This window comes from Dreissena polymorpha, chromosome 1 (assembly GCF_020536995.1).
Source record: "Dreissena polymorpha isolate Duluth1 chromosome 1, UMN_Dpol_1.0, whole genome shotgun sequence".
NCBI lineage: Eukaryota > Metazoa > Mollusca > Bivalvia > Myida > Dreissenidae > Dreissena > Dreissena polymorpha.
Genome location: NC_068355.1, coordinates 108,767,920 through 108,789,011, shown reverse-complemented (window position 1 = coordinate 108,789,011; position 21,092 = coordinate 108,767,920). Strand labels below are relative to the sequence as shown.

The following is a 21,092-nucleotide window of genomic DNA, read 5'->3' as shown; positions in this document are numbered from 1 at the left end:
GTAGTAGTAGTGGCAGTAGTAGTAGAAGTAGTAATAGTAGACGTGGTGGTGGTGGTGGTGGTGGTGGTGGTGGTGGTGGTGGTGGTGGTGGGTGGTAGTAGTAGTAGTAGTACTAGTAGTAGTAGTACTAGTAGTAGTAGCACTAGTAGTAGTAGTAGTAGTAGTAGTAGTAGTAGTAGTAGTAGTAGTAGTAGTAGTAGTAGTAGCAGTAGCAGTAGTGGTAGTAGTAGTAGAAGTAGTAGTAGTAGTAGTAGTAGAAGTAGTAGTAGTAGTAGTAGTAGTAGTAGTAGTAGTAGTAGTAGTAGTAGTAGTAGTAGTAGTAGAAGTAGTAGTGGTAGTAGTAGTAGTAGTAGTAGTAGTAGTAGTGGTAAAAGTAGTAGTAGTAGTGGCAGTAGTAGTAGAAGTAGTAATAGTAGATGTGGTGGTGGTGGTGGTGGTGGTGGTGGTAGTGGTGGTAGTAGTAGTAGTACTAGTAGTAGTAGTACTAGTAGTAGTAGTAGTAGTAGTAGTAGTAGTAGTAGTAGTAGTAGTGGTAGTAGTAGTCGTAGTAGTAGTAGTAGTAGAGTAGTAGTAGTAGTAGTAGTAGTAGTAGTAGTAGTAGTAGTAGTAGTAGTAGTAGTAGTAGTAGTAGTAGTAGTAGTAGTAGCAGTAGCAGTAGCAGAAGCAGTAGCAGCATTACAAGACCAATACTTAAGAATGATCAAATGGGAAAAGGTAACCTAGCACTGGCAGTAAATATGGGGCTCATTTACAGGTCAGATTTGGAATCTCTGCTGTAAAATGAGATTTTGAATGAATTAAAGGGAGGCAAATCTGTAATAAAAAGAACATGCATAAACCGTAGTGGTTTCCCTTGTTTGAACCATGCTAAATCCTTACAAGTTTGGAAAGAATTGGATGAAAAATTTGGACTTTATTGCATAAACACCATTTTCTCAATTCAAGGGGAGGTAATTCTGTACTTCATGGACCAATAATGCTCATTTTTTGTAGGGTTCGTGTCATCATTGATATAAAGACACTGTGCAAATTTGGAAAGGATTGGACAAAAAATGTGGAAGATTTTTGAAAGTTTTCACAAAATAGGCAAAAACGAATAAACATGCAAAGTTCAACGAGCTCCTGCGGCCATGTGTTTTGACAAATCAAATTTCTTTGAACAACTTTTTCAGGGGAGCCTTCAAAGCTCATCCCTGTGAAATTTTTTGAAAATCTGATGAGCGGTTTCTGACAAGAAGATTTTTTAAGGTTTTTACTATATATGGTCATGGCGGCCATCTTGGTTATGTGATCAAATTTTTTTTAACAATTCTTTTGTCCCATGACCTAGGGATGCTCCACATGAAATTTAGTTGAAATTGGCTCAATGGTTTAGTAGAAGAAGATGTTAACAAATTGTTTACAGACAGACAGACGGCCGGACGCCGGACGGTGAGTGATCACAATAGCTCAACCCGAGCTATCGCTCAGGTGAGCTAATAAAACCAGAAAGTGTCGTCCCTGATTAGCCTGCGGGGACTGCACAGGCTAATCTGGGATGTAACTTAACCCACATGCATTAAGCCCAGTTTTCTCAGAACGCTGCTCATATTTCCTACAGCGGACAAAGAGCAAATACAGGTCACAGTGAAAGTTCCTTTGATCATCTAAACATTCAGAAGCTCATGTTTAAGCAGTTATAGGAGTTGAACATACACAATTTTGGGACTTATAGAATATTTCATTGTGAAAACAAGAGATGTATTTGTCAGAAACACATTGCCCCCTTAAGCGCCGCTTTCTTTTTTGTTGACCTTTGACCTTAGAGGATGACCTTGACCTTTCATCACTCAAAATGAGCCGCTCCATGAGATACACAAGCATGCCAAATATCAAGTTGCTATGTTCAATATTTCAAAGGTTATTGCAAAACTTTACTGTAAGGTTAAAGTTTTGGGACAGAATGAGGGAATGACAGACATACAGGCCAAAAACAATATGCCTCCGCTCATTCGATGCTGGGGCATAAAAAGTTATGAAAATTTATGTTTTTTATTTTTTGACCTTTGACCTTGACACTTCACCACTTACAATGTGCAGCTCCACAACATACACATGCATGCCAAATATTAAGTTGCTGTGTTCAATATTAAAAAAGTTATGAAAAATTAAGTTTTTTTATATTTTGACCTTTGACCTTGAAGGTTGACCTTGACCTTTTACCACTCAAAATGAGAAGCTCCACCGGAAGTAAGTAAGAGATTGAATGGATAAATGAAAAATATTTATTTTTATTTTCGACCTTTAACCTTGAAGGATGACCTTGACCATTCACCACTCAAAATGTGCAGCTCCACGAGATACACATGAATGCCAAATATGAAGTTGCTGTGTTCAAAATTAAAATGGTTAAAGTTTTAGGAAAGCAAAAAACACAATTATATTTGACCTTTGACCTTGAAGGATGACCTTGACTTTTCACCACTCAAAATGAGCAGCTCCATGAGATACACATGCATGGTAAATATCAAGTTGGTATGTTCAATATTGCAAAAGTTATCAAACTTTAATCAAGGTTAAAGTTTTTGACAGACAGACAGACAGACAGAGACAGACAGACAGACAGACAGACAGACAAGACAAAAACAATATACCCCCGATCTATTGATCCAGGGGCATAAAAAGACAATTGCTTCAATTGTGCCGAAAATCATTGCAGCAAAATTCTTTTTTTAAGATCAACTTCAAATTAATGTTATTCACTGTGAAAGTTTGTGAGATCAATCCTGTAACTGAAAAGGAGCTGAATGCACGAACTTCATGCGCCTGAATATCCATACAAATTGCCATAATTTTGCCAAATACTGGTACAGACCGAAATCCTTTCTAAATGATCATCTTCACGTAAAGATCCTTCAACTGTTTTTCAAATGTTAAGCAAGATTCACCCAGTAATTAAAGAGGAATTCAAAACACAAGCTTATGAACTTAATGTATGTACTGACTAACAAGTGTATGTGTAATGCCGCCATTAAGAGCGTGCAAAAAAACAAATATTTACAAATTATCATGATTAGTTAACAAACTTGGCATACGAGCACATATCAATATGGGTAATAAACGTTTTAAGTTACCATGGGAATCTAACAAGGTAATCCTCTCAATATAGCCAAATGACAAACTTTAACCTGTGTATATGGTGTACATGTAATTTTATTTTAATAAAAAGGACCATAATTTTGATGCAATTATCAATAGTCTTATGAAACTAAAATGCAGTTTAATAAGAGGAATCCATAATTTTACTCAGAATAAAATTATAACAAGAGGGCCAAGATGGCCCTAGTTCACTCACATGAGAGGAGTCGGTTCATTCAATCTTTACCAAATGTCAAACTTGACCTAGATATTTTTCAGACAAACATCCTGATCAAGTTTCATCATTATTGAACCAAAACTCTTGCAAATGGAGTGATTTTGTTTTTGTAAGATTTGACCTGGTGACCTATATTTTGAGTAGATCCCCCTTAACAAACATCAAACTTTGCTTACAAAAATAAATATCATGACCAAGATTCATAAAATCTGAAACAAAAGTGTGACCTCTAGAGTGTTTACAAGGATTTCGTATAATATAATGAAAATTTAGACAATCTAAGAGCAATAATTATGCCATTAATTATGTATAAAACCAATCTTTTCACCATGTTTTATGATGATAGGGCAAAAAATGTGACTTCTAGAGTGTTGTCTACAAGCTTTTTTTACTGTATACATATAAGAACCATTTACAAACTCAACTCTCATATCAAGGAAACAAATGTTCTGACCAAATTTCATGAAAATTGGGCCAAAAATGTGACTTCTAGAGTGATCACATGTTTTGACTATATACATATAGAGAAAAATGCTCCGCCCACTGGCGGCCATGTTTTTTCACCGATCTGGATCATTTTCGAACTCGTCCGAGATATCAATAAAACCATTGTTTTGACCAATTTTAATGATGATTGGGCAAAAATTGTGACTTCTAGAGTGTTTACAAGGTTTCTCTAAAGCCAAATAGGGAAAACTGCCCCCCCCCCCCGGCAGCCATGTTATTCAACTTTCAATGGAGCGGAACCACCTTGAACTCAACCAACATATCATTAAGACAAACATTTTGACAAAGTTACATGAAGATTGGGCATGAAATGTGACTTCTACAGTGTTTACAAGTTTTTTTTTGTTTTTTTTACCTAGTGACCTAGTTTTTGACCCCGCACGACCCAATTTCGAACTGGACCGAGATTTCATTGGGACAAAGCTTCTGACCAAGTTTCATGAAGTGTTTACAAACAAATGTGGACGGACGGACAGACGACGGACAAAGACCGGTCACAAAAGCTCACCTGAGCAATCAGGTGAGCTAAGAAATCCCTGAGGAACAAGTTTATCAAAAATATTAAACCTGCCCCAATACCTGGTGAATACAATACACTGCTTCTTCAAAAAGTCTTGCTAAACTTTTCTTACTCTAGATTGGAAGACAACACTACAATATTTGGGACAATATTGCAGAGTACCTTTGATACTGTTAAGTAAATGTGCAACAGCCATACCAGAACAGCTTAACTTCGCATTACACTGTTATGTGGCAGGTATGTAGCTGTGGTCAAAGTCCTTGGGCTGACCTTGTAAAACACTCAATCTCTGAAACACTCACTGTCAGTATTCAGGCATACTTTATTTCTGTTCAAGGCATTAACTGCATCTTAACCCAGGATAATTTTTACCCTCCTATGAAAATGTTACTCCAAAATGCCAAAATAGCACTATTTACCCCCACCCAACAACAACAAATAAAAACAAAGGGAAGAACAATAAAGAGGTCGAAATTTCCTGAGCATTTCAGTATTGTGTTGTAAATAATGGTGTCTATGTGTCTTACACTCCAATTCCTATGTCGAGTCCCTCTCCAAGGCTCAGGGAGATGTGCCGTAGGGCACGCTTCTTATGGTCCTTTGAACGCACTCTGAAATACACCACCACTTAGAACCATTCCACAAAAATATTTTATGGAAGAGGCTAGCTGAGAACATTTCTAATCTTATTTCTGGGTAGTAACTGGCCCCATGTTGATGATACTTGAAAATCAAAAGAGAAATCGTAAATGTCGGAGTTTGATTTTCTTTTGGGTTATGTTTTAAATTACCGGTAGACTAAATTAAAACTTAAGAATGTTCATGTCTTTTTGGAGCCAGTACATATAAAAACAATATTGCCATGATGATACAATATTGTTCACCTGATTCAAGTGATTCTACTGATGAGACCTATGGCAATATTTTGCTAGATGCCTGTTGGCAGCATGTTAAGCCTAATTTCAAATATTGCATGCAATTATTAAACAAGATGCACAATGCCCATATTTGACCCTTGACCTTTAATTTGACCTTGACCCTTAACCAAGGAGTGCAGGAATTGCGCATAACACACCTTTAGTACATATTGAACATTTTCAATTTATTATTTTAAGGTCGCAGAAGTGTAGTTCATATGGTGTCTGCCAAGCAACTGGGAGGTCACCAATTTGATCCCCACTGTGGGTGCATTCTTTAGATCTCCCCTAAATGCACATAGTACTGGTTCTATCCACGAATCAAATTCAAGAGCATTTCAATAACCTCTCAGCTTTTGATGCAATCCGGCTGAAATAATAAGGTTTAAACTAACTCTTTTTTTTTAATTGTATGGGTAATAAAGTAACAGTTCAGACAAACTGTTATTTGCTGACATTGGATATTTGACCTGTTAGTCACAATTTGGACCTGAACTTTGACCTCTTATTTTGATGTTTACCTTGGCATGGGAGACGATTGTTAAACATAACTCTCCACTCTGCACATGGTAAATATTTGTGGTCAATTATTTTAAAATTATATGATGAGTGATGGAGTTACAGTACGGTCAAGCTGTTTTAAGGCAAAAATTAACCTTGACCTTTTAAGTGTGACCTTGACCTTTGAAGTTGGAAGATGGTTTTGAATATGACATGATGTCTCCAAATGGTGGACATTTGCAATAAAATATTTTGAATGCTCCATGGAGGTTTCCACAGGTTTGAAAACAAGAGATGTGTTTGTCAGAAACACAATACCCCCTATTGCGCCGCTTTGAAGCCATATATTTAACATTTAACCTTTGACCTTGAAGGATGACCTTGACCTTTCACCACGCAAAATGTGCAGCTTCGTGAGAAACACATGCATTCAAAATACCAAATTGCTATCTTCAATATTGCAAAAGTTATGACCAAGGTTAAAGTTTTGGTTAAAGTTTTGGGACACACACACACAAACACATACAATGTTCAACCAGTAAGACCTCTTACTGCGGTTATACATTTGGAGCCTACAAGCACTTAGCCCCCTACATTTGTCTTGGACCCCTAGTTGACCTTAAAACAAGATGGAGCAGCAAAATTTATCTGGGCAAAAAGGTAATGTATAATACTGCCTCTAATCCTTACACTCAAATATGTCTCGATACATGGTCGATAAAAATACAGTTTTCATCAGTTGCTAAAGAAGTGCTCATATTAGCCACTCTCCCCCTGTTTACCATACATAAACTCTCCATACCTGCTGAGAAGTTCCTCTATCTTTTCTGCTGGGTCAGCCAGGTCTGTGGCCTCATCATCGTCCATGTACAGCAGGTCCTGCGATCATTATTTACAACAAAGGAAAGAAATATGAGACTTTCTCTAAGGTGTATTGACCAGAATACATTTGTTAAACTATCTATTGTTTGCAAAGCATCAGACCTCCAAAAGCTTTTATTTCGTGTTGTTGGGAAACTCAACACATGGCTCCTGCATAAAAATGATAGAGGCATACAAACTAGACAAAAACAAGAAACCGTCAGAGACGGGTGATGCTCCCCAAAGTTTTTTTTTGTCACAATATTGCACTATATATTCAGATGAAAGGAAACGTCTTAAGGGGCAAACTTTGGACAAAATAAAACGATGGATGGTTTAGCAACTTAAAAATTTAAAAGGGCCATAACTCTCTTAATAAATCATCTAACCACAACCCACAAATAACATGTGCATATCTATAAGGTAGTTAAGCTTCCCATAAAGTTTCAATGAATTCCAGTCAGTAGTTGGGGAGAAATAGCCCGGACAAGAATTGCACTATATGTACAGTTAATAGAAAATTTCAAAGGGCCATAACTCTGTGAAAAATCATCCCACCATAAAAGGCTGATAATATGCACATCTCCTGTTGGTAGTGAAGCTTCCAATAAAGTTTCATTGAATTCCCATAATAAGTTGCTGAGAAATAGCTCGGACAAGAATTGCACTATATGTACAATGGAAAATTTCAAAGGGCCATAACTCTGTGAAAAATCATCCAACGAGAACCGGCTGATAATATGCACATCTCCTCTTGGTAGTGAAGCTTCCCATATAGTTTCATTGAATTCCAGTCATTAGTTGCTGAGTAATAGCCCGGACAAGAATTGCACTATATGTAATATGGAAAATTTCAAAGTGCCATAACTCTGTGAAAAATCATCCGACGAGAACTGGCTGATAAATGCACATCTCCTCTTTGTAGTGAAGCTTCCCATAAAGTTTAATTGAATTCCAGTCATTAGTTGCTGAGTAATAGCCCGAAAAGAATTGCACTATATGTCAAATGGAAAATTTCAAAGGGCCATAACTCTGTGAAAAATCATCCGACAAGAACTGGCTGAAAAAAATGCACATCTCCTCTTGGTAGTGAAGCTTCCCATAAAGTTTCATTGAATTCCCATACTAAGTTGCTGAGAAATAGCTCGGACAAGAATTGCACTGTATGTACAATGGAAAATTTCAAAGGGTCATTACTCTGTGAAAAACAAGAGCACCGCCTTGCGGGTGCAGACCGGTCATCTTTTTTCTTTTTATAGGTGAAGGGACTCTCAATTTTAATCACAAAGGAGGGAGGGGTAGAGTGAAGAGGGGTGTATAGTGTGGGGGTGTTGCTGAGTAATAGCCCGGACAAGAATTGCACTATATGTAAAATGGAAAATTTCAAAGTGCCATAACTCTGTGAAAAATCATCTGACGAGAACTGGCTGAAAAAATGCACATCTCCTCTTGGTAGTGAAGCTTCCCATAAAGTTTCATTGAATTCCAGTCATTAGTTGCTGAGTAATAGCCCGGACAAGAATTGCACTATATGTAAAATGGAAAATTTCAAAGGGCCATAACTCTGTGAAAAATCATCCTACGAGAACTGGCTGATAATATGCACATCTCCTCTTGGTAGTGAAGCTTCCCATAAAGTTTCCTTGAATTCCCATACTAAGTTGCTGAGAAATAGCTCGGACAAGAATTGCACTATATGTACAATGGAAAATTTCAAAGGGTCATAACTCTGTGAAAAACAAGAGCACCGCCTTGCAGGTGCAGACCGCTCATCTATTTTCTTTTTATAGGTGAAAAGACTCTCAATTTCAATCACAAAGGAGGGAGGGGTGGAGTGAAGAGGGGTGTATAGTGTGGGGGTGTGGACATTTATTACATTATCTTTTGAATAATAAAAATAAAATATTTGTGTTTTTTAACCGTTTCCAAAAAAAAATAATTTGGGTGGGGTGGGGTGGGGGGGTGGGGGTATTGTGTGAGGGTGTGGTGGTCATTTGTGAGATAATCTTAAAAAAAAAACATTTTAAGGGGGGGGGGGGAGGGGGGTTAGGGCACGGGGGATTGTTTGGGTGGAGTCTATTGTGGTATGTCAGGTAAGAGTAGTTTTGTCAAAGTATCAATCAAATCTAATCATAAATAAAGAAGTTATGGCAATTTTAGCAAAATTTAATAATTTGACCTTGAGAGTCAAGGTCATTCAAAGGTCAAGGTAAAATTCAACTTGCCAGGTACAGTAACCTCATGATAGCATGAAAGTTTTTGAAGTTTGAAAGCTATAGCCTTGATACTTTAGAAGTAAAGTGGATCGAAACACAAAATTTAACCATATATTCAAAGTTACTAAGTCAAAAAAGGGCCATAATTCCGTAAAAATGACAACCAGAGTTATGCAACTTGTCCTTTAACTGTACCAATATGATAGTTTGCGAGTGTTCCAAGTATGAAAGCAATATCTATGATACTTTAGGGGTAAAGTGAACCAAAACACAAAACTTAACAAAATTTTCAATTTTCTAAGTATAAAGGGCCCATAATTCCGTCCAAATGCCACTTAACTTTGCCTGCCTAGTCCCCTCATGATAGTAAGTAAGTGTACCAAGTTTGAATGCAATAGCATTGATACTTTCTGAGAAAAGTGGACCTAAACGCAAAACTTAACCGGAAGCCAACGCCGACGCCAAGGTGATGACAATAGCTCATAATTTTTTTTCAAAAAATAGATGAGCTAATAATCCGACTAGAACCAGCTGATAATATGCACATCTCCTCTTGGTAGTGAAGCTTCCCATAAAGTTTCATTGAATTCCGGTCATTAGTTGCTGAGAAACAGCCCGGACAAGAATTGCACTATATGTAAAATTTCAAAGGGCCATTACTCTGTGAAAAATCATCCGACAAGAACCGGCTGATAATATGCACATCTCCTCTTGGTAGTGAAGCTTCCCATAAAGTTTCATTGAATTCTAGTCATTAGTTTCTGAGAAATAGCCCGGACAAAAATTATGCACAGACGGACACAGGGACGGACAGATGAAGCGGCGACTATATGCTCCCCCCAAAATAAGTTTTGGGGGAGCATGATAAAAAATTGTTACAAGCAAACAATTAGTATTTTCTATGTCATTTAGGTTTCAATCTCTACATAAAGTATGTTTGTATATTACATTCAATGAATAGCTTTTAATTCAGAAAAAAATTGATGTACGCTGGGAATACTAATCAACAGAGATTTCAAGGCTAAAATAAAGAGGGATTTAGGTCTATAACATCAATATATATCACCTTGTAGAACTTAGAAACGTCAAATTTGTCTCCTGGCAACTGCAGATGCATTAACTCCAGCTCGATACCTGTCTCTTTCAGATCACTGGCTTTTGTCTTGGCTTGTCGCTTTGAGAACAGAAAACTAAACTTTATTATATAATTGCTTTTCTTAATTAAAGCAAGGAAACTTTAACCATAGCTGGAAATATGTGGACCTATAGCATCAGTTTACATTTTAAATAATATTAAATGAAGGATATTTGTTGGATTCTTTTTTATTCCCAAGTGATGAGAAAAGCAAAAGCTTTATAATTATTAAGATAGGATGGTACAAACTGCACATGAACAGATAGGATGGTACAAACTGCACATGAACAGATAGGATGGTACAAACTGCACATGAACAGATAGGATGGTACAAACTGCACATGAACAGATTGATATAGAGACAAATGTCGATGGTGAACTTCATGAGGGTATAATATCTTATCATTTTCATTGTTATTTGTACTGTTTAAAGCAGTGAATTTCACGTTCTTAAATCACTGATATTTCCCAATAAACAACAGAGAAGCATTAAGTAAACCAATATTACATGTATTGACTTTCAAGCCTAGAATTGCTGTTGTCCAAGCAGTGTTTTTCTGCCGTTTAAGAACCTTCATTAAATACTCTTTGTATGAGAGTCATACACGAGTCAGCTGACCTGTAGCTGCTGATTCCCAGCATGAGGATCATCATTACACGTGAAGAGAAGGATTCTCTTGGAGTTCACTTTCTGGGGGCTGCAAACAACAGAGTTGGTAGTGCAATCTATGCTAAACAAATTAATTTTAGCTCCATGCATTGAAAGCCTCTGGACTTATTGAGACACTCGAGTTTATACAATTTGTGTTCTTTTTAATTATTTTGTATGGTTAGATGTCCATAAGATATAATTTTATAAAAGACTTTTCATGTACATATCATGTATGTAACATTTGAACAATTCAGAACAACAAGAATGGAGCATCTCTCAAAATACTGTCATCAACTCATATAGTGAAAAAATGGTGTTTATATCTGACCACCTGTTAGCAAACATGTTCTGACAGGTCCACAGGACTTCGTTGAGAGAGAAGGTAAGGCTGTGACCATAATCAACTGTGAATGTCTTAAATTTTTCTGAAATGAAAAAAATATCTAATAAACAAATGTTTGTCTTTCATTTTCAATCAGCAAAATATTGTTTCATTTTGAAATACCAAAATTTAAACAATAAATCTAGATGAATATAGTCATCCTCAGAAGTCAATAAACACTTAAATATTGTAAGTGATTATTTAAACAGCATTATTTTTCAAGCAAAAACATTTTTTAAGACTATTTTATTAAACATTTATATAAATCATAACATTAACAAATGATTTACTCAATACTGGAAAGCAGTTCCCAATTTATAAGAATAATGTAACAATCAATATTCATTTAGTTTAAACTTATTTATTTTAGCTTGATTGCATCTAGCGCCTAAGGCTTGTTTAAATGCTCTCGTGTCTTTTTCCTGGGACTAAAAACCAGTACTTAGTGTCTTTTGGAGAGGATCGTAAGAAAGCTTTCACAGTGGAGATCGAAACTGTGACCTCCCAGATGCTAGGCGGACAACATGTACACTACACCAGGCTGACCATATTCATTTAACAACACACCAGAATTCCCTATGAAAAACCTTAAATATATTGACTCAATAGCAGCCAGTTTCCTACAAAAAACATTATGACAGTGATTCTGATTGAATCGGCCCTTCTGGGGAGTGCGGATTAAGTTTGAAAATTGGGCCAACAAATATACAGTATGTCAGACAATGAAAAATTTCTGTATATATTAGTAGTTTTTTTGACGATCAAACCTTAACGTATTTAGTTTTTCTGTCTATAATGCTGAGGGACGGATTGATACAGACTCCTAGGGACAGGATTACAATCATATAGATGCTAGGGAAGTAATGTTCGGAATACTTTGCCTTTTTATCGATTACAGTCATGAGTGTCACTTGATCACTCTCAACAGAAATAGTTTTCATTCATTTGGCTTTTAAGGTTTGTATTTTCAATGGTTTTCCTTGAAATCCATCTTTTCTAGCGAAAATTGAATTCTTAGGATTTTTTGAACTTCAGTGAAGTTTGGAAATTAAATATCAATTACAGAAACAGATGGATAAAGTGTTTTTTTTTCTGGTGCATGTTAGATAAAATCTAAATTTGAATTTACTTTGTTGATTTGTTGTTATTACTTATTATGAACAGTGCTTCATGCTTGAACTTTTCGTAACATTCACACATGTATAATCGGAATTCCCCCATCCCACAATTCACTTTTTTTATGCACTTGCATAAAATAGAAGACATTTGTGTTTATGACATTCTTAACAAATGTGTCATCAATATTGGACATATTTTGGTTTAAAAAAAAGAAATCAAAAATTATACTGAATTACCAGGTAAGGAATAGAGTTAAAACATGGAGGTATCCAGCGATTCACTGGTATGGAAAGGTTTACTATGTATTTTGCCTTGTATTAAATAATTTTTTATGGAGTTTTGAAAAGGAAAACTCTTTTTCACAACTAATTGTATCCTTGAGATATCCTTCTATACTTGTATCCTTCTTTCTTTACATTGTGGCACTTATTGATTGAACAGCCAGCAGTTCCCATCAGACTTCCTTCCCTCACACATACTGCCAGAATGCTGATGTTAAGGGTATAACTCTTTGAATCAACAGCTGCCAGTTCTAATCAGACATTTTACCATCACACAAACTGCCAGAATGCTGTTGCTAAGGGTACAAATGATTTATTGAACAGCCAGCCGTTCCAATCAGACTTCCTTCTCTCACACAAACTGCAAGAATGCTGATGATACGGGTATAACGGATTGACTCGAAGGCCGGCTGTTCCAATCAGTTTCCTTACCCTCACACATGTCCTCCAGCTCCAGGATTCTGGGGGCCCCAGGCTGGTCTAGCTCCTGAAACATGGATCCCAGGTGCCATAGAGATCAACAATATAGAAATTGTTTGGCTGCACTATTTTGGTAAAAATCTTAGATTTCAACCAATTTAGAAATTTATCACATTAAGCAAAACAGTTGATAGGAAGTAAGGAACTTTCTTCACTTCTCTTAAACATGAAGTGATTCAGAGGTAAATATAGTTACAACATATTGCAAATCTTTTTTTATCTTTTTGTATTATTTTCATTATTGTTTGGATAGTAAATTTATGATTTTTTGTAGAAAATTTGGATTTGGAAGGAACTTTTTTAGGGTAAAATACATACCATATTTATGGAAAACAGTCCTGAATAAAGAGCATACTGGATTTAATACATGTGCCAAAGATATTAAAGGTTTGTGAGGGCATGCAGTAAGCAAAGTTGGTAAAACATAAATGGTATACCTTAACAAATTGCAATAATTCAACAACTCAACTAATAGATCTTTTGCAAAAATATGTAAAATATTACCTGATAAACATAAATGTGTTTGAACTCATTTGCGTTCTTTGACTTCTCCTGAAATTAACCAATATTATTCTATAAGTACTTTAATACTAATGTAAGTATTCAAACTTTAAAAAACTTATTGAATCCCATATAATACAGTGCATACATTTCTGAGAGTAAGATTGCTTATAACATTTGAATATGGTGGGATAACAGTCTCACAGTTGGTAATTCATGCACTGTCGAGTTTAGTGGATTAACAAAGAATTTGTAGGCTTGCATCCCTTAACTTCATGCAATAAATTCTCTCCCTTGAATTTAAAATAAGCAAACCAAAAAAGCAAATAATGTACATATTTCAAATTTTGTGGATATTTGTCCAAAAAGAAGCATTTTACAGAAAGTCAGAAATCATCCAACAAGGAAATTACAATTACAGAAAGGCTACTGACTGTTCCAAATAAAACAATTCCCACAAGATCCTTCTCACTGCTGATGATTTTATTCTGTAGAGTTGTTTTGCAGCACTGTAAAGAACAAACAATACCAGCATCATAAAATTATTCTTAATTATAAAGGGCATTTAACCTAAAGCTGTTGTATATTGTTCATGAAACATTAATTATGTAACCAGATTTGGCAATATCATGAACCTTATGTGACATGCAGTAATAAAACGTTTATTGACAATGCACAACTGACAATTTCAGAATCCCTTTTCTAAAACTCAACCAAAGATTGAAATCTAGAAAACAGGCACTGTCAGGATTGTTTCTCTCTGTTAAGTGAAGAAAACATACACATGTACAATTTTTAACTTCCGCTTGAAACAAGCAAATTTGTTTCATTGATATCACTGCCAGATGTATTTTGTTTCTTGATGGTTGGAGATGGATGACCAGGCCAATAACTATGGGGAAATTAATATACCAATGAAACCTTGTTGGAAAAAAGCAATGCTGCTTGTTTATCTGGTCCGTTGGGTTACAACAACACAAAGGCAAATTATGGATAATCAAGGAAAAAGTTCCAGAAATGATTTGGTTCAGTTTTTTACCTGACTGAGTTTATATGCCAGTCTGATGTGCAGCTTGTAAGGTGAAAAAAATGCCTTTAAACACCTTTAGAGTGTTGACAGAAACAGCTAAAGGGGTGCATTTTCTAGTATAACGAATTATTCAAGATCCAAATTAGCATGATTATAAGTGAATATCATCTCTTATCTAGGAAATATAAATCAGATGAATAGTTATACTGTAACACTCAGACTGATATGAAAAAGTGGAGGGTCATTGCAATGCTCCTCATTGGTAACTATACACCTATGATAATGTTTTATATTGAAATATTGTACTGTATCTGAGATAAAGACCTAAAAAGTTACATCATACTAAAACAAAAGAAAATATCTCTAATGTAAGAAATTGCATGGCTATGGATTTGTACATGGTAATTCTGCCCATATATCTATACACCCTGACCCATGAAGTTTTATGTTGAAATCTTATTTCTGAGATATAGCCCTAAAATTGTTTGACAGAAGGAAATCTTACACAAAAAAAGCAATATAAACTCTTATTAAAACAAGAGCACCGCCTTGCGGGTGCAGACCGCTCATCTATTTTCTTTTTAAAGGTGAAGGGACTCTCAATTTCAATCACAAAGGAGGGAGGGGTGGAGTGAAGAGGTGTGTATAGTGTGGGGGTGTGGACATTTATTACATTATCTTCAAAAAATGCGAAAAAAAAAATGCAAAAAAAAAAAAAAATCGGGGGTGGGGGTGGTGGGTGGGGGGGAGGGGACTCTTGGGTGCGATGGTTGGACGGTATTTCAAAAATAAAATAATAAAAATAAATATTTGTGTTTTTTAACCGTTTCAAAAAAAAATGGGGGTGGCTGGGGTGGGTGGGGGGGGGGGGGGGGGGGGGGGGTAAAGTGTGATGGTCATTTGTGAGACTATCTTAAAAAAAATTAAAAAATTTAGGGGGGGGGGGGGGAGGGCACGGGGGATGGTTTAGGTAGAGTCTATTGTGGTATGTCAGGTAAGAGTAGTTTTGTCAAAGTATCAATCAAATCTAATCATAAATAAAGAAGTTCTGGCAATTTTAGCAAAATTTAATAATTTGACCTTGAGAGTCAAGGTCATTCAAAGGTCAAGGTAAAATTCAACTTGCCAGGTATAGTAACCTCATGATAGCATGAAAGTATTTGAAGTTTGAAAGCAATAGCCTTGATACTTTAGAAGTAAAGTGGATCGAAACACAAAATTTAACCATATATTCAAAGTTACTAAGTCAAAAAAGGGCCATAATTCTGTAAAAATGACAACCAGAGTTATGCAACTTGTCCTTTTACTGTACACTTATGATACTTTGAGAGTGTTCCAAGTATGAAAGCAATATCTATGATACTTTATGGGTAAAGTGGACCAAAACACAAAACTTAACCAAATTTTCAATTTTCTAAGTATAAAGGGCCCATAATTCCGTCCAAATGCCAGTCAGAGTTACATAACTTTGCCTGCACAGTCCCCTTATGATAGTTAATAAGTGTTGCAAGTATGAAAGCAATAGCTTTGATACTGTAGGAATAAAGTGGACCTAAACACAAAACTTATCCAAATTTTCAATTTTCTAAGTATAAAAAGGGCACATAATTCTGTCAAAATGCCAGTCAGAGTTACATAAGTTTGCCTGCACAGTCCCCTTATGATAGTTAGTAAGTGTTGCATGTATGAAAGCAATAGCTTTGATACTTAAGGAATAAAATGGACCCAAACACAAAATTTAACCACAATTTTCAATTTTTTAAGTATAAAAAGGGCACATAATTCTGTCAAAATGCACGCCAGAGTTATCTAACTTTGCCTGCCCAGTCCGCTCATGATAGCAAGTAAGTGTACCAAGTTTGAATGCAATAGCATTGATACTTTCTGAGAAAAGTGGACCTAAACGCAAAACTTAACTGGACGCCAACGCCGACGCCAAGGTGATGACAATAGCTCATAATTTTTTTTCAAAAAATAGATGAGCTAAAAAGTGTAGGGATATGGTTCTTGTACATGGCACTACTCCTCATTTATACCTATATACCAATGAAGTTTCATGTTAAAATCTTACATAGTTTCTGAGATATAGCCCAGAAAAGCTTGTGACCGGACAATGCCAAAACTATATCCCATTGCCTTCGGTTAGGGATGGTTCTGCAAACTGAGTGTACATATTAATTTCAGAGCTAGGTCGCAGTTGTGTAGTGGTTATGGTGTCCGCCTAGCGATCGGGAGATTACTGGTTAGATCCCCAATGTGCGAGCGTTCTTTAGTTTCCTTAATAAACACAAAGTACTGGTTTTAGTCCCAGGAAAGGAAACGAACTCGCGAGGTTTCAAATAAGCCTAAAGACTTCTATGCAATCAAGCTAAAATAAATAATTTTAATTTCAGAGCTCAACATATTTTTTCAGTCAATGGGTATTTAATCCCGAAATTTCAAATGCATGTAGAAAATAGAAAACCCAATATTTTTTCAGAGGAATTGTATTTATTATGCTGAATTACATTGGTCACTTCCTAATACATCATCCTTCACTATTTTTCATTTGTGCAAAAAGAAGTTTACCTTAAAATACATAAGTTTACATAATCAAGTAAATCACATTGGATCCCACTGGATTTGGGACAAAGATACTTTCAGCCACAAAAGACATGACACAAACATGATTTTAAAATTTGCGACAAGAAAAAAGACCTTTTAAGGCCCTGTGACTGGTACCTTGATGCAAAGCTGGAAGAGACTTTCGTCTTCCTCCTCATTCTCCACCTCAAACATCCTCTCTGAGCAGTCCACCAGCAGAATGAGGCCGTCTCTAAGGTTCTGGCCTTGCCACTACCAATGAATCAATACAAATAATTGTTTTTTGTTTTTTTTATAATATGAAATAATATGGCAGTCGTTTATTCACGAGGCAATCACACACCAAGGCCTTGTGATTGCAAACGTAACACTTACATTTCTTCATTTGCATGAATTGTTTGAATTATATAACTGTTTTTTAGTCACATAATATGGTATGAATCAGCCCTTGTAAGATTTTAAGGCCAGCCATATTAAATCAAACAACATTTCGCTTGTTTGCATGATTTCGTTTATCTTTAACACTGACACATAACAATTTTCTTGATTACTAATGATGTGACACTTACAGTATCTCAAGACATATAATTGGGGCTTTAATGATGCCATTATATTATACCAAGGCATTTCCACTAAAAATGGACAATGAAAAAAACAACGGGGTGTTTTACAGATACATTGGAATATGAACAAGAGCCCATTGACTCTATATATAATCATGCAATCCCAAACTAATTATACATGTAATCACACACAAAATGTTAGGGCATAACCTCCATCCAAAACCTAATTAATAAAATAAGAAAAACAATTCTTTTCTAACTCAATAAACAGTGACCTTGACCTTAATCAGACCAAATACTATCATCCATGCAAGCTTGCTATATCCAAAGTTTTATCAAGATTGGTAAATGTAAACTTTAGTTATTAAATGGAAAACACCAGCGAGTAGCCAACTAGACCAAAATCTTATACTGGTAACTAGGTTTGTCAACTTAAAGGGATCTTTTCACGGTTTGGTAAATTGACAAAATTGAAATAAGTTGTTTCTGATTCCAGATTTTCGGTATAGTTATGATATTTGTGAGGAAAAAGTTTTACTGAACATTTTCCATGGTCTAATATAGCCATTATATGCATCTTTTGACGATTTAAAAACCTAAAAATTATCAAGCGTTGCAACGCGAAACGATTGAATAATTTGGAGAGTTCTGTTGTTGTCGTTTAAATTTGTGAAACTACGAAGATTGCTTATATAAGGTATAAAATACGCATCTTATGTATGCTTGGCAGGATAGCTCAGTTGGCTTATGCGTTTTTACTTCAGGATTCCGGGGGTCACTGGTTCGAGCCCTGCTGCGGGCTACTTTTTTTTCCTTTTTTTATATTTTATTTTTGGTTTTTAACTGGAGCTTTTAAAATTTAATGTTTACCTTTATCAATATAAAGCATTTAATGACAAACTTCAAAACACGCTAAAATCAATGAAAAGGCCCCTTTAAAGACTAGGTAAAAAAAACAAAAACAGGCAAATGAAAACAGTGCTGAATTCCTGGACATTTTGGTAACTAGACCTCAACAATTGGGACTTTAAACAGCAATATGTTGTTATATTTAAAATAAGAACAATGCCAAACATTCCACATTAAGCATGCTCAATTAGAATACTCCTTACCAAATTGGATGTCATTAACATAAAAAAATTCTATATATAAAAAGAAAGAAAAGATCTCACAATTAAAATCAAACTTTCTCAATATAGCTTACATGTGTGCTTATAAAATTCTTAAACATATTTAAACTAAAGTCATAAATGGCCTAAATATCCTTTATAAAAATGGAAGTCTTGTGTTTAGCATGCATGACCTTGTGAAATTAAAGATGTGGTCATGTGTCCCAACAACTTAAACAAAATGTCCTGATTTTTCTTGCCTAAAAATATGGAATGTATTAATAATTAAGCAAAATTATAATGGCATGCAACAGTTAGTTTTTTAATACAACTTACCTCTGCCTCTAATTCTTCCTCCTCTTCATCCTGACCAAAGTTTTGGAAACCAAAGTCAAATGCCATTGTATTTGATATGCCTGCAAGTAAATAAGTATAATGGTGTTACATGTAAAATATCTGAGATGCCTTCAAGTATATAGGTACAATTGTGTGAAATGTAAATATCTGAGATGCCTTCTAGTATATAGGTACAATTGTGTGAAATGTAAATATCTGAGATGCCTTCAAGTATATAGGTACAATTGTGTGAAATGTAAATATCTGAGATGCCTTTAAGTATATGCATGTAGTTACATTTGTGTTAAATGTAAATATCTGAGATGCCTTTAAGTATATAGGTACACTTGTGTGAAATGTAAATATCTGAGATGCCTTCAAGTATATAGTTACAATTGTGTGAAATGTAAATATCTGAGATGCCTTTAAGTATATAGGTACACTTGTGTTAAATGTAAATATCTGAGATGCCTTCAAGTATATAGGTACACTTGTGTTAAATGTAAATATCTGAGATGCCTTTAAGTATATAGGTACACGTGTGTTAAATGTAAATATCTGAGATGCCTTTAAGTATATAGGTACACTTGTGTTAAATGTAAATATCTGAGATGCCTTTAAGTATATAGGTACACTTGTGTTAAATGTAAATATCTGAGATGCCTTCAAGTTGTCACATAGTATAACAGATAGATTACTAAAGATATTATTAATTAATGTTTGTTTTACAACCATTTCAAAATTGTGTTTACCTAAATGGATGCAAAACATGGGCATCATATGTAAACGTCAAACTAGACTAGGAGAATTCAGCAAGTTATTGCCATTTGCTGGTTTCACTAATTAGTTTTGTCTAGCCCATCACTCTAGGGAAGGCGCAGGCTTTTTATAAGTTGTATATTTAACACCAAAACTTATTGACATGGGAGTTACAGACAGAAGAAAGAATCTGAGGTATGTCGCCATAGCAAAAATCATCAAAGGCTCTGGGAGTACAGTAGACTCTCTGTAAACCGGATGGTCTCAGGACTGGCCTGATCGTCCGGTTTTTAGAGAGTTCCGGTTTACCAAGAGTAGGCATGTTGCCTAAATATACATTGTATGCATTGTGTACAAAATCATATAAAAATAAAACAAACCATATACATTTACATGTACCATGTGATAACTGTACTCATGTTTATGTTTAAAGTTTTCTTCAAAAAATGTGTTTTTATCCGATTAAAAGCAAAAAACATTCTGACTTGTTTTGATTAATCCCAAAGTGAGCGTGGTGCTTTATACATGTACGTACACGTACATGCGTACGTGACAGTTATCATATAGGCGAGTGAGTCGTGTTCGAGTTCGCTATAAATAGCTCTGAATTAATTAAGTTTTATTTATTACAAATAGGAAGCCCCAAATCTCAAAGACAATTTTGAAGAACTACAACACAAATACGATTGTTGTTGACACACTATTTATTATTCAAGACACATTTCACAAAACATACACACACAAAAACAGCGTCATATTTTCAAGACATTCATAATCTCAGAGTGTCTTGTCAAAACCTACACATGCATGAAGTTCACGATTTCTTGAAAAAGTCTGAGAACACTCGCTGCTTCGGTGCACATTTCTGCTTCACGATCTTATTCTCTGAACTGTTGATGAGGGTGTCTGCAGTTGCCAGGAAGTCGCCATCCGTCTCATGTCCGTACCGCTGCAGACTGAGAGCAAAGTCGCGGATCTCTTTGAGCTAAACCACTCCCACGTGAGCTCGTTCAGTCGGTCGAACTTGCACTCGTTGTCGAAACGGAACTTGGAACCGGACGCATTCCTCTCCAACTGCTCCTGGTAGACATTTTTTTCTTCAAGATGTCGCTGACCGTTGACTTCCCGATCTTGAAGCCCTCGCCGAGTGTCTTCAGAGATGGTTTTGGTTGAGAAGTTGATACCTTGATCAGCTTAATCTTCTCCTCTAACGTAAGCTCTACAGGTCTGTATTTAGCTGGAGGCTGTGACATTTTAGATTTGAGAAGACTTGTAGATTTTAGAT

General features: G+C 35.6%; 1 protein-coding gene across 3 annotated transcripts in view; it reads right to left on the bottom strand.

The window, feature by feature from the left end:
• LOC127843731 (X-ray repair cross-complementing protein 5-like) overlaps positions 1–21,092 on the bottom strand; it is a 57,344-nt gene that overhangs the window by 23,881 nt on the left and 12,371 nt on the right. For all 3 annotated transcript variants that reach the window (XM_052373481.1, XM_052373487.1, XM_052373477.1), the window contains exons 2-11: positions 19,049–19,128; positions 17,179–17,292; positions 13,862–13,936; positions 13,431–13,478; positions 12,879–12,933; positions 10,996–11,089; positions 10,632–10,710; positions 9,944–10,051; positions 6,603–6,679; positions 4,910–4,993 (exon numbers count right to left, since the gene is read on the bottom strand). In XM_052373481.1, the coding sequence (XP_052229441.1) occupies positions 4,910–4,993; positions 6,603–6,679; positions 9,944–10,051; positions 10,632–10,710; positions 10,996–11,089; positions 12,879–12,933; positions 13,431–13,478; positions 13,862–13,936; positions 17,179–17,292; positions 19,049–19,114 (800 nt within the window). In that variant the 5' untranslated portion in view covers positions 19,115–19,128. The remainder of the gene's footprint in view (positions 1–4,909; positions 4,994–6,602; positions 6,680–9,943; positions 10,052–10,631; positions 10,711–10,995; positions 11,090–12,878; positions 12,934–13,430; positions 13,479–13,861; positions 13,937–17,178; positions 17,293–19,048; positions 19,129–21,092) is intronic.